Below are 13874 nucleotides of genomic sequence, written 5' to 3' on the forward strand. Positions count from 1 at the left end.
TATGCAGCAAATCTGATAAACTGCAAACATGGTGTACAGCCTTTTCTCCACTTTGAAGGTGATGTTGTGTCTTCTTTGCACTCTGCTACTGCATTTGACCCACCTCTAAGCTGTTAATCAAACAGCTGGGAAAAGCAGCATGCTATCTCCTAATCCTGTCTATACACGACCCGTTCATTGCAGTTCAGACAAGCTAAGCTATTTAAGAAACAAAGCTAGTATATTTTGCAACATCCTTATTTATTTTTCCAGCTTTTACTCCTGTAAATGTTTACAAGTTAGTCTGTAAAGCATATTTTCAATATATTGGCAACTTAGTAAGAAAGAACACTTTAAAGCCAAGAGTTTAAATATAATTCAAACACTGGAAAAAGTGGATTGAAATAGAAAAAGTAAATCTTTGCAAGAAAATATCTGCAAGAAAATCAGAACAGATTCAGGTACTGCATAAGCAGAGAGATAAAACAATAGAAAACTGTAGGAAAGCACATGTGGTGCATACCAGTGAGGAATATTCAGTGAGCACATGGCAAAGATAAAAGAAAAGGAAGGCAAACAAGTGAGCACAGGAAAAAGGTAAAGAAAACAAAACCAAAACCAAACTCAACACAAACATAAAGGGGTCACATGGGGTTTCTGCTTGGACTTTTCCCTTCTTGCCACAAGAGGGTGTATTTCACTACAATCACAGTAAAACACTAGAAGCCTCCACTGTGTACGTAATTTCATGTTTTTAAGTCACGTGGCTTTCAACCTTAACAGATAGAGCTCTTATTAAATAGTCTGTGCTGATACTGAACTCTGCTTGCCCTGTGTGCATACCTGCCAAGTGACTACTAATATTTATTAGGAGATACTCTTTTCCTCCCTTCTCCATCCTCTTCCCCGGACTCATTTACTTCTCTCAAGAGCCCCTCATGAAAAGACTTGCATGAGGAGAGGTCAAATAACTATTCCAGGAATACACATTCCTGAGCTCCTCCTTCTACTATTCCTTATTTAAAAAAAAAAAAAAAAAAAAAAGGCAGAGAGAGGAGGAGAGTTATCAGAATTGGCATGACAAGAGTTGTTCCTGTGTTAAGAGCACACAGCAAAATAGGGTAGATGGCTCAAAGGATTATTCCCAAGTAAAAAAGTGAAAACATACCTATTGGTGCCTTGGATCTGAACATCTGGGATTCTGCAATACTTACTGAAGCATTTTTGGTTAATGCTTCACATTCAAAAATCCCGGCCTTCCCAGGATTTGGACCAAAATAGGCAACTAGCAAAACCAAAGGCATTCCACAGCTATTTTCTTTTTTTCCCTGCTTTAAACTACTTGAAACAAGAAAGAAATTTTCATGCAAATTTAACCATACATAAATTATTGAAACTTGTACCAACAGATCAGAGAAAATGTAAGGATTCATCAGCTGTTGTGTTTAGAAACTCAAACAGATACTGAATTATGGCACAAGCAAATCCTGCAAGGAAAAGTGCCTACTTTCAGAATGAAAAGCTAAACTAAAGACAAGTTCCTCTAAGATTTAAATTAAGTCAAACCAAGCCTCAAGCAGTTAGTGCCAGGGCCTTAACAGCATGACAGAAGTATGAAGGGTTCAGCAGCAATTAGTTAAGTGCCAGCATGGACACCTGAGTCTTGAGCTTGTAACAAAACCAGCATTTCTGGAGAGCCCCTATTAAAAACAGGCCCGTTTCAACGCAACTCTAAAGCAGTTTTTTTTGCATAAGAAAATTAACATACAAGAGTAAATGAACAAAGTAGAATATGGTCCTAGTATACAGTTTGCTCTCTTTCTTTTTCGCATTAGGAGAAAAGATAAGCTATACGAAACTAAAATGCAGATACTCTCTGGAGAAGAACAGACAGAACAGGTTATCTTTAAGTGATTTCCCCAGGTTATCATAATTTTAAAAGATAATGTGTGTCATTACTGTTACATTAATCACCACAACAGAGCATGATAGCTCATTTACATACAGTGTCAATTTTATACCATGCTTATCTGAATCAGTAGCCTCTGGGTGGCTGATGTTATAAGCCTCTAAGGGAGAAGAGAAGGCAACAAGTTCTTCCATGCATGAACTGCCCAGCTGTACATTAGAGACTTTGACAGCCACCACACAAAGATGGGAATACGCTACATCAAATCCAAACAAATAATTTTTTCTCAGATGGGCATAAGGTAGCTATTTAGTATTTACCCCTGGGCCCACTCAGCATGCCAAAATTCCTTCAGCTGGATAGCTAAATCATTTCTCTTCTGACCTATGTAGCATCATCAAGCCAAAGGACATGACTGCCAGCCGCCATATAGAGTCCCAGATGATTCATCTCCCATAGCCAACACAAATGACTATTGATCATACTGACTTCTGTCTTCCACTGGTTAGGAACACCTCCAAGCCTGGACGCTATTTTTGTAAAGCAAACCAGAACTCTAATGTTGCAGAAAGTTGCAGGATGACAGATCCCCTCTTATATCCTCCATTACTGTCCTTTTCAGAAGCAAACATCAAACTGGGTGTAGAAAAGTACATCACTGCTCCCCTGGTATGCAGAATTTAAATACCCAAGTGCCAGAAACCAGTTTAACAGATCAGTAATATCTACCAACTGGCATTGAATCTAAAATTTCCATGATCGAGTTGGAAATGTCAAAATGATAGATTTTTAAATTCAAGATGTCAGAAGCCTCTATGCCCTATGTCAGTGTGACAGTCAGGCACAACTCTGACCAGAAGAAAAATGAAAATGAGTTATTCCCTGTGAGGGTGGTAAGGCAGAACAGGTGGAAGGTGGTAAGGGGAACAGGTTCCCCAGAGAAGGTGTGGGTGCCCCATCTCCAAAAGTGTTCAAAGCCAGGCTGGATGGGCCTTTGAGCAACCTGGCCTAGAGGAAGGTGTCTCTGCTCAAACAAGAAGGTTGGAACAAGATGGGATTTAAGGCTCCTTCTAACCCAAACCATTCTATAAAAACCTTTCCAGGCTATTGCAAGTCAATGACAACTCATTAAAAACAAACAAGATAGGGAAGGCTGCTCTGATACTCCCACACAGAATGAGCTGCAAATTCTGTATAGATCTGATGACTAGTACCTGGCAATGCAGAACTATGAATATACAGTTAAAGTAATGAGCTTCAGGAAAGCTTTGATTTTATCACCAGATTTATATTTTTAATAGCTTTTAGGAAAGAAAATGATAAAAAGCTTAAGTCTGAAGGTAGGAATAAATGTTTTGAGAAGTCCATTCTCTGTCCCTCACCAGACTGCTATGAAAATGACAATGCTGTAACAGAAACACTTCACAAATTTAATTTCAGCTCAGCACTCCTACTCTGTGCTGTTCAAAACAAAGATTTTCATCAGTTTCATCAGTAATAGTTTTCCTGAATGGAACCTGAAAACAAGCATGCACACAGGGAAGCTTAGTATATTAGCTATAAAAAAAATAGGATAAGTGAATAGCCAACTAATTCATAGGAAATACCTTTTCTTCTATTATCAGTATGTGGAATCATCTAAATAAACCCTGTGAACATATGAAATTGAAACCAAGTATCTCTGTACATGCAATGTTTTAACTACTACTGCATATTAACAACATACAGTAACAATAACATGGAACTTAAGTCATAACATGAAGCCACGTTAACTGGGAGACAACAATGGCCCATGTAACAGACACTAAACTTGTCCTTAAATGTATTTGTGTGTGATTTTTTAATACTGTGTATGGATTTACATATTTTAGAGCCTGAAATGACTACTGCAGTCATTCAGCTATGTCTCTATATAACCCATTGAATTGTTCCCAGATTGACTGAAGCACATCTTACAAAAAGTAACACCTACTTTTATCTTAAAAGATTTTAAATGATTCCACCACTCTCCTAAAGCTTTACTACTAATCTAACGACAGCCTGCTTCAGATTTCAGTTGAATTTGCCCGATTCCCTGATGGTTCTCATTAAACCACCAGATCTATTTCACATCTGCATATATATTTACATATGCAGTATATATCTATTTATATGTAGGTATTTTTATATAGACATGACACTTCTTGACCTCTGTGCTGCTAAATGAAGACCTAGAGCGTCTGAACCCAGGCAGTTGTTAGTTTCCTTGTTGGTTTATAATCCTGTGATTACTCCTGCTTCCTTCCTTTGAGCTCCCACCTGTGCACAGCAAGGATACTGGGGTAGGTATAAAATACCAGACGCTCTTCATCTTTTTTTCCTGCATGTTGCCATTTTTATTTATCAACATTCATTTCTTTGAACAGTGCACTGTACCAGAAACTCACATTAAGATACTCATGATAGTAATGCACAATGCTCAGGTCCTTTTCTGCACCGCTGCTTGTCTGAATACAGTCTTTCAAGTCTTAGTATTATGAACCTTCTTTTTGCCCAGCAGCATTACTTCTGACTTGGCTGCACTAAATTAACTACAATGGATTGCAAACACAGTCAACAATCCAGATCGCAGGGTGGGGGGGAAAGAGTCTTTCTCATCTTTTGTTGATCTTAAGTCTTCCACAGATTTAATCAATAACCTGCAAGAATTTAGCTGTAGATCAGGGTTCCTAAACTTGTCAGCTTACCATCACCTACTTCTGTAGTGGTAGCAGCTTCCATCCCTACAGATGAGCAAGCAGCAAAATCGAGATCCTTAGAATTCTGTTGGCTGACAAGTGCAACAGGAGCAAGTCTGCAGAACAAAATTTCTGGTCTCAGCTGCAATGTCTACAATATGAATGGAGAGAGGAGTTTTTCTAGTGATCCCTTGCACTGAAGCCCATTAGCAAGTTGGAAAGCATTAGGTACACTCCTTTAGTAGACATTTTGTCCAAAATTAACTGAATTTTCAAATCCTAACATTTCTCTGTCACAAACATGCAAGTGGAGTCAGAACAAATGGGAGATCCACTTCAAGAGCACACTCAGGATCTGATTTAGTAGCACCACCACAGACCCATCCCCAGGAAGCATCCCCGGAAACTGCTGGAACTGGAGCTCTGAAATCCCACTGTGTCGCCTAAACCTGCACCATAACAGGATACCCTACTAGTAACAATCCTGCTCCTCACTACCCACATGTAACTTTAGTTCAAGATGATCCAGGGAACACTTATTTATGTTATGTGTCCCCAACTAATTCTATACAACGCAGTCTAAAAATTCACAGCAGAAACTCAAGCATCTTGGAAAAATTAAAGCATGGTACCAGCAGAAGGAGCCCCTCACTTCTAGAGCGGGCGTCGGATGAAGTGAAAGCCTGCTAATACCTGAATTTGAACTCTAGACAGCATCACAAAACTTGCACTGTCTCAGACTCCAAACTGAAGAACAAAACAAACCAAACACCAATAAAACAATCCCCCAGAAGATTCATACTGTGCTTATCTACAGAGACAATGCTTGAAAGGTATTTTAGAAGATGACACAGCCAAAATGGGGGTGGAGATGTGCACTCCTAAAAAAAAACAACAAACAAAAAAACCCAGCTGCCGTCAGCACACGTACTTCTTGGAAAAAGAAACAAGAAACTGTTTTTCCAGTTTATTTCTTTGTTTTAGACCTAGTAACTGTACTATTATGCAGATAAGGTCTGACGAATGAAAGGCCTGTGTAACCAGCAGCAGGAATAATGGATAAGGGTAAATGTAATTACATACTGTCGGGAAAAATTATTAGGGACAGCTACCGCAAGAGGAGCTGCCTCCAACTGATTTTTTGAGAGGATTACAGAACATCAGAGCCTCTTCTTTTAATAAGCAGTGTGGGGTTTCTACAAACTAAGTGCATAAAGAATGTGAATAATAAAATGCACCTAACAGAGGGATTTGCAAATAATGTATAAAAGAAGCTAACATTAGATTCTTCTCCTGCTTCTACAGAATTGATAGCCCTCACATTAAAGAGACAAGAACAGAAATTAAAATATGATGTGATGCTTATACTTTTTTTTCCCTAATTTCCATAGCATGCTTGCTCCATCACGCTACATCTAGATGACAATTTTTAATCCAAGTCCATTTTGGGGGTGAAAGTACATTGCATCTTCCTTTCAGCATTTCAGATGGTTTCAGAACAATCCATTCAGCTTCTACTGATTAGAGCTTAAAATTAATTTGTAACATTTTGCAGAATTCCTAATGGTATATAAAATTTGTATTAGAAAAGAAACATGATTTGTAAATCCTTGTAAGACTGTATGATCTCATTTACCGCCCTTAAGCTTGAAATTACATTCAGCATTTTTAAATCCAATACAAGAACCAACAGGAACATATGCACATGGGTTTTGCTAAATCAAAGACTGAGTATAGGTACATTTGCACAAAAATCTTAATCCAAGAACATTTTAACATTGAAAATCCTATACAAGATGACCAGTTAGCAAGCAGGGTGTCATACTTAGTCAGAAGCTACAGCTAAAGCTGTAGAAAATTTAAAAATTCGAAATTCCTATTAAGTCGAACAGCTAGAACACTTCCAAAAAATACGTTCTTAAGCCATGGCTTTTTACATGTTAACAAGATAGTCTCAATGTTTAACAGGTCTGTCACAAAAACTCCTGATCAGATTCTGCTCTCACTTCTGTTGAGATAAACCTGCAGTAGAAGGGATTCAACCCTGCTAGATTTATGTCAATAGAAAGAAGATAAATAAATAAATAGATTAAAATGCGAATTTGGTATTTATTTGGGTATTCATTTAACCAAGTTACTTTCACTGTGTAACTCAACACAGCTTCTAAGGCACAAGACATCTAATACAATGTTTCACTTTGGTTATAGAGATTAGAGTCTTATTTAACTTGATTTGTCATTACAAAAAAAATAAAAACAACAACAGGAAGTCAAAGGCATTTCTGCACTTAGAGGAGAACAAAGTAACAATATTCCATTCTAAAATGTGTATCGCAAAAATGTTTCATTAGCCATCTCTTATGGGCTGACAACCATCCATGGCTGCTGCATAAACAGCATGGTAAACATCAGGGGTCAGGTTTACAATTTTTGAAGCAGCAACAGGAGAGCTGAAATGCTGCCCACCAACAAAGAGCTTCATCCAGACTTCTCAGTTTAACAGCCTGTCAATTTTTTCCATCCGATTTTTAAATTGAAAGACATCAACTTCCTTAATCTATGTCTTAATACCCAGGAAACAAAAAGCTCTACTACATACACCCTTCAGGATACCTCAGATAATAACAAACATTTAATTCATTCAACTACTATTGCTTAATCTACCAGCAGTATCAGCATCATTAGTTTAAGCCTCCACATTTTGCTCAGACAGGATCACATTTTAGATTAAGCATCCAATTATTGGCTCATAAAGCCACATTACTGGCATTTCCTTCTTAGCAGAGTGTGGTTTAATTGGCAAGGGCCTTTTTTCCTATGACTAGCCTAATTCTAAAGAATGTCATATGCCCTTCTGAACAACACATCAAACTGCAGGGGAAGCGCTCTGAGCAATACCCTCCTGAATAAATCTGTCCAGCTTACAGCCATTAACACAAATCCCAACTGCTCTTCCCATCAACTGATATTGATGACAGTGACAAGGACACTGCAAGCTTGCTTTGGTGGCCATTAGTAAATTCAATTTCATTCTCTTAAAAAAAAACACAAAACAAACAAAAACAATAACATGCCAAACACTTGTGTATATATCAAGCTAAAGAAAATGGTTTAAAGAAGCACAGGTTGACAAACAGCCAAATGATTTCACATTTAGGTATATTCAGCATCATATTATATGCTCAAGAGAACAAGATGCAAATATGTGACATTACAATTAGGGATTAAGGTTTTAATGTCATGAATTTAGGATAATTGGCAGTAAAAATATTGAGGAGCTGTTATGCTGGTTACCACAAATGACTTCAAACCCTTATAACATAACACCACTACATTTTAGAAGTAATTAAAAATCTCAGCATTTCTGAAGAACTTTACAGGCAATCTCTCTCTATTCTAGCATCTATAAAGCCAAACTCCTTTTGGGTCATGAACAGAGAGTACTAATATACAAATATGTTATAAAAGTTTAAAGCAAAAAAGGCTCTCCCACAGATACTACATTTTTTGGCATTTTAGATTATTAAGATAGGAAATCACTTTTTAGCCATTAATACTTTTTATAAATACTACTAACTTTTAAAATATCAGCTTCAGACTGGTGCACCTTTTCTTATGCTCTTACATGACAAAAAACCTCACAAAATAGCTTCTTTCTTTTTCCCCTGTTTACAGTACTTCATCTCCAAAAGGTGAAGCCCAAAGTGCCAAGCAGGAAATATTAATTCCTGGATTCAAAAACACTAAACGTAACAGGGAGGAGACCTTCCAAGGGGACAAAGAACACTTGTGCTCCATTTTGATCAGTTTTAAGATACTGTTTTTTCAATCACAACACTCCTGTGACAATTGTGGCAGGCAGTCCATGGGGACACTCATTTGCTCAGGACATAGATACTGCTGTTTTCTTTACTATCATGACAGATCTGAGATTGCCAATGTGACAGCTCCTTTGTGAACACAGTTGGAGACTTAGATGAAAATCCACAAAAACAGATAAAGGCAGCAGTTGCACTCATGAAGTCAACTGTGTGCAGTTGAGTCTCTCTTAAGTATACGATTACAAGCACAGTTCCTCTTGAAACAAGAACATGTGCTTCCTGAAAAAACAAGTTATACCAAACAGAACGAAGTGACTAATGCTGTCCCTTCACCCCGCGATATGCACTGAAAACTTCTTTCATACAGTATTATAAGTCCTACCTTTCCCTCTAGGGCCTGTATAACTGAAGTCAATGTGATGGGGAAGTCTTGCTGTTATAAGCAAAGACCAGGAGTTAAAAAAAAAACATTTTTTACCTGTAAAATACAAAATACCTGCAACCCACAAAAGCCCTGATGATGTGGTTCACACTAGAAACACTTCATTAGCATTCACTGGGATGACATAGAAATCATTCATGTGTTTGCCATGGATTCACTCTAACAAATTCAATTCCAGAGCACAGCATCCTGCCCACATGGAATACAACCACCAAAGGGTTTTTTTCCAAGAGCACATGCAGCAAGAATACTGCTGGCTGCAACAGGCACAATTATGGGACTCCAACTTTCCAATAGCTTCATCAACAGATAGGTGTCTGTTGCAGGCTGAATTTTCTTGCAAAATTTAAATATTAGGACTTTCTCAGGAAATTCTTTAGGGAAATAAGCATGTTCACTTCCGAAACTATTTAGGTATCTTTTTATCTGTTAAAACTAAACCAACCAAAACAACCCATGTTTGGGCAGTCAAGTGTCACAGAGTAGCCACATAGACTTGAGAGTATTCTCAGCCTTCCCCTGCTAGGTACCCTGGCACTAGAAAAAAAACATAGCTTGAGCTCAGCACTGGGGCACAAACGCAAGGCACAGGCAAGAAATATGAAGGGCATGATGCAATGAAAGGATCAGGGGAATACTGGAGAAGAGACAGAACAGTGTTCCATCAAAAATGAGCTAAGCTGGAACTGAACTCTTGAAGCTCCATTAGCAAGTATCTGTAAAATCCACTAGAAAAATTCAAATGGTATCTTCACTTCCAGTGACTCTTCCTTATTGTAGTTACAGACTATTTGAAAAAAAATATTTATATCTATGCTTTTCAAACTATTTAGGCAATGCATCACTTCCTTAAGATAAAAGCTGTTCTATGAATGAACATAAATGACTGCAAAGGCAGTTGGACACACAGCAAAGAGGTGCTGTGTCTCTTCCAAAGTTCAAGTTCAGACTGCTTCATAGGTTATGATTTATGATTCAAGCTGAAATTTATGAGCAGTTACAGATCAAATTCTTCCTTCTCGGGACCCAACAGACAACACTACCTTGCAGCATCTTTATTCTACAAATATTGCTGCAGTAAACAATTATAACCAAAGTCAATGTAAGAATACAATCTCAGTAACAGAAATGCTAAAATAAATACCAAATAATCCCAGGAGGTGAGCCTGGAGGCACCTGCTACACACAGAAAAAATACCTGATTTTGTTGAAGTTACCTGTGCACCAGTATCCTGTCTATACAAAGGGTATTGTATACTTTGATCATCATACAGGTTACAAGTAAGATTAAGCTAACGTTTGCAAACCCTTTAGATACTACAGTGCAGCACCAGTGGAAGAACTGAGCAAAGTAGCAGTAATTCTGTATTCAGACTGGTATTTGAATGATGCATTAGACCACATGCTGAATAAAGCAGCAAAACAGACTGAAAGCAGTTCATTCAGAAGATTGGTCCAGTACAGAAGGGAGAAAGGGAGGGTGAAGGAGAAGTGGAATAATCTGATCAGATAATTACAGGCTTTCTGACAATGCACACACACAAAGCAGCCATATCAAGATTTTTCTATACACCCTTAACTCTGTTTTATTTTTCTTCATTATTAGCTCTTTGATAGTTCTGTCACTATTTACAGCTATTTTTAAATATTTCAGACAAACAACACAGCATGTGGCCACATGTGTCAGGAAAGTAAGGAGCAAAACCTACTCATGTTTTCATGCTTACAGCACACAGCCAGTGGATTCCATGATCACATACTACCATTAGGAAACCAACATCACCCAATTTACATGTAACTAAGTGCCTTCTCATTTAGATAACAGGTTATAAGGGTTCTCTATGGTAGTACACAATAAAGATTATGAAAGCACTGACTCATTTTGCAAATCACAATGAACATTTTTTCACCATATAGCTAGCATCTGTTACTGCTTCCATTTTTACATTGAAAACACTATTTTACAATCTATATATATAAGGTATGGCTTTATTACCACATAACCTTGCTCACTCTAGTGGCAGCTATGATGAATCCACATAATACAACCAGGAAATTTCCATATTGACACTATACAACATTTTCAGCATTTATTCTTTAAAAATCATTACCTGTGTATACTTTAGGCTATCTCCACCTAAAGTACACTCTCAAGACCTTGGATAAATTTCAAAGAAAGACATTACATTATTTATACTGGAAGAGGGTGGATAGATGGTGAGGAACTCTGATTTTACAGCTGCTTTCTCCATCAAGAAACAAACCAGGTGTCCTTTCATGCATTTGTGACACTGTAATAACCATCATCTACTTGACTTTCATTAATATATAAAAATTAATATTTTTCTCTTTGGAGAATTATCCCCAAGTAATGTCTACTAGAAAAAACAAACCAAAGGCCTCATTTAATCCACCTACTCCAGAGTTCAATTTCGCCCACAATGCGTAACTGGAATTGCAAGCGGATTTAAAGAGACCATGAAAAAGAAGGAACTCACCATTCTAACTACTTCAGGGTAAGTCTGCTCTGTCAAACAGCCTCTGCTTATTGTAATGTAGTCCACCAGTTCATTAAGAGTGGAGCGCTTGTATTCTTTCATTTTAAGGTCTGAAAGCGTGTCCATGAAGTCAAAAATGACACAGCACTGTTGAAGTTTCTTTAGGAACAGTTCAGGCTGCTCTGAAGATGGAACGTCTATGAAACAAGAAAGGAAATCTTTGTGAGTCTGACATCTTACTATACAAAACAGGATTTCTTTCTGAAGATCAGTTTCAAAGGAAAGCAGCATTCATACAATTTTTGTAAAACAGAGCTCAGATTAACAAACAAACCCCTTATACAAACTGTATTACTATTGTGTGTTTCAGATCTCGAACAACATGCTGTAGAAGTAATTTAATCATCGCCTGCTATTAAAAAAATAAAGTTCACCAATAAAGTGCAGGCTGAAGCAGAAAATGCACACACAACAGCATTCAAGATGTAATTCTGTGATACACCACTGTTTTCACTGAAGGCTAACATTCACCATCAATAACATACACTCTGAAGAAGGATGAAAGAACTGTCAAACAGATCAAACTTGATTAATTTGTATTTCTAAACAACCTATATGAATATACATAAATATGTATATGAATACACAGCAAGACTGTAATTCTGCAAACAAGTTTTCAGATTCAATCATTACCCCAATGTTGACACTTTCCATAGCAAAATCAATTTTACTGAAACACAGTGACGACTATCTGCTGTACTATGAAGACATAACACACATCAACAGGAACATTTGCACAGAAAATGATATGTGCTTGACCAGGAAAGTAACAGAATGTACTACTTACTACTTTTGCTCTGTTTTCTTAATTCTCAGCAAAGAAAAGGCTTAATAAAATAGGAAAAGGAATGTAAACTTCCTCACGGTTTGTTAGTTTACCAAGTGCATCAAAAGAGCACACAGAAAGCTTAGTTTATCCAACATTCATGTACATCAGAGGCTAACAGCAGCAAAAAGTCGCAGAAATTAAATATGAATTTCTACTCTGGAAGTATGCCCTCAAACTAGAGGGCACTTCATTTCCTTTGGTCAACTTTCTAAAGGCAAAAATGCTCTGTCAGCACCAGAATCCAGCAAATTACCTTCCAAGCCACAACACATAAATGAAAACTTCTGCTGATTTCAACTAGAAAATTTTACTAGTAAAGAATTTATGTTCATTTCCTAAAACTTGTACATACTTATAAAAAGCCAGCCTAAGGCAGAACTTCTTACGGCTGACATGAGAGTATGTTGAGTTAAGGAATACTTGTCAAACACTGGAAACTGTTAGTAACTTCAGAGTAGCTTTAAGGACAAAGTACCATGAATCTGTTTTGACTAAAACATACAAAACAGTTACTAATTTGAAGTTCAAAAAACCTATGAAATATTACAAGGTCACAGTATATAGTTCCTAAAAGTACTGACAGAGATGCAAGGACCCCAAGGCACTTCACATCAACTCTCTGCATTGCTTAAACACTGAAAAGAATATATACGGACTGCGGTATAAATAAAGATGCTACATGCTTTCTGACCTGACATGATGAAGTACAAGTTTATTCAACCTTTTTCTGCTTATAGTACTGCAGTAGTGACAGGATTCAATAGGCTGTGCAAACTGCATCCCACAAAAAACAACCACTATCTGGGTAAAGTTTAATTGATGGCAGTACACACCAATCTCTTATTCATTAGGCTTGGGTAAGCTCTGCAACAGCTGTTTCCAAGGGAAATTAAGGGGGGGGGAAGGGAAGCTTTACAGTTATGACACCACACTTCATATCATCAGAATTGTTCACCCTGTGTTCCCAAAGGAACGGTGGAACATCTGTGGCACAGAAGATGCAATGGTCCTACAGAATCCCAACAACAGCAGCTATGCAAGAAAAGAATCTTTCTCAAACACCTCTGCAAAAATGAAGGTCCCAAAACCAGGTCACCCTAAAGCTATTCCACTGGCCAGCTCTCTTGCACAGGTTCCTCTTGCCTCACAGCAGGCAGTGGGGAAATCTAAAATAAGCCAGAGCCAGAGAAACTCATTAGCCTCCACCCATTACAAAACCCGACCATTTCTGTGAGCAGCCCCTTCTAAGGTTACAGCCTCATATCAGATAAAGGGCCTGGGGAAGCAAAGAACTTGTGACTGCTTTCTTGACTACCTGCCTTCAAATAATACAAGTACAGTGGACTTCAGAATTCACTGTTATTAGCATGCATTTGTGTGTGCGTGTGTGTGTGTGTGTGTGTTTCACAGCTGTACAGAACTTACCAAAAGATCACTGAGAGCGGACTTTCCCAGCCATCCTCTTGCTATTTGGAGCAGGAAGCAAACTGGTGCTTGGGGTACAGACCTATAGAGCTCCATAGCAGAGCTGAGCTCCTTAATGCAATGACTTGAAAAGAAACGTACAGCTCCTTACAGATGTTCACAGTTTGCAGATTAAAACCATCAAATAATTACTT

The 13874-nt window shown here is 37.8% G+C and overlaps 1 protein-coding gene across 4 annotated transcripts in view; it reads right to left on the reverse strand.

The window, feature by feature from the left end:
• The window catches only part of PPP2R5E (protein phosphatase 2 regulatory subunit B'epsilon), a 73472-nt gene that overhangs the window by 20531 nt on the left and 39067 nt on the right, over positions 1–13874 (reverse strand). For all 4 annotated transcript variants that reach the window (XM_061376262.1, XM_061376261.1, XM_061376260.1 and 1 more), the window contains one exon: positions 11367–11563. In XM_061376262.1, the coding sequence (XP_061232246.1) occupies positions 11367–11563 (197 nt within the window). The remainder of the gene's footprint in view (positions 1–11366; positions 11564–13874) is intronic.

This window comes from Neopsephotus bourkii, unplaced genomic scaffold, assembly GCF_033783945.1.
Source record: "Neopsephotus bourkii isolate Nb327-2 ecotype Australia unplaced genomic scaffold, CSIRO-AGI_Nbou_v1 NB_1707, whole genome shotgun sequence".
NCBI lineage: Eukaryota > Metazoa > Chordata > Aves > Psittaciformes > Psittacidae > Neopsephotus > Neopsephotus bourkii.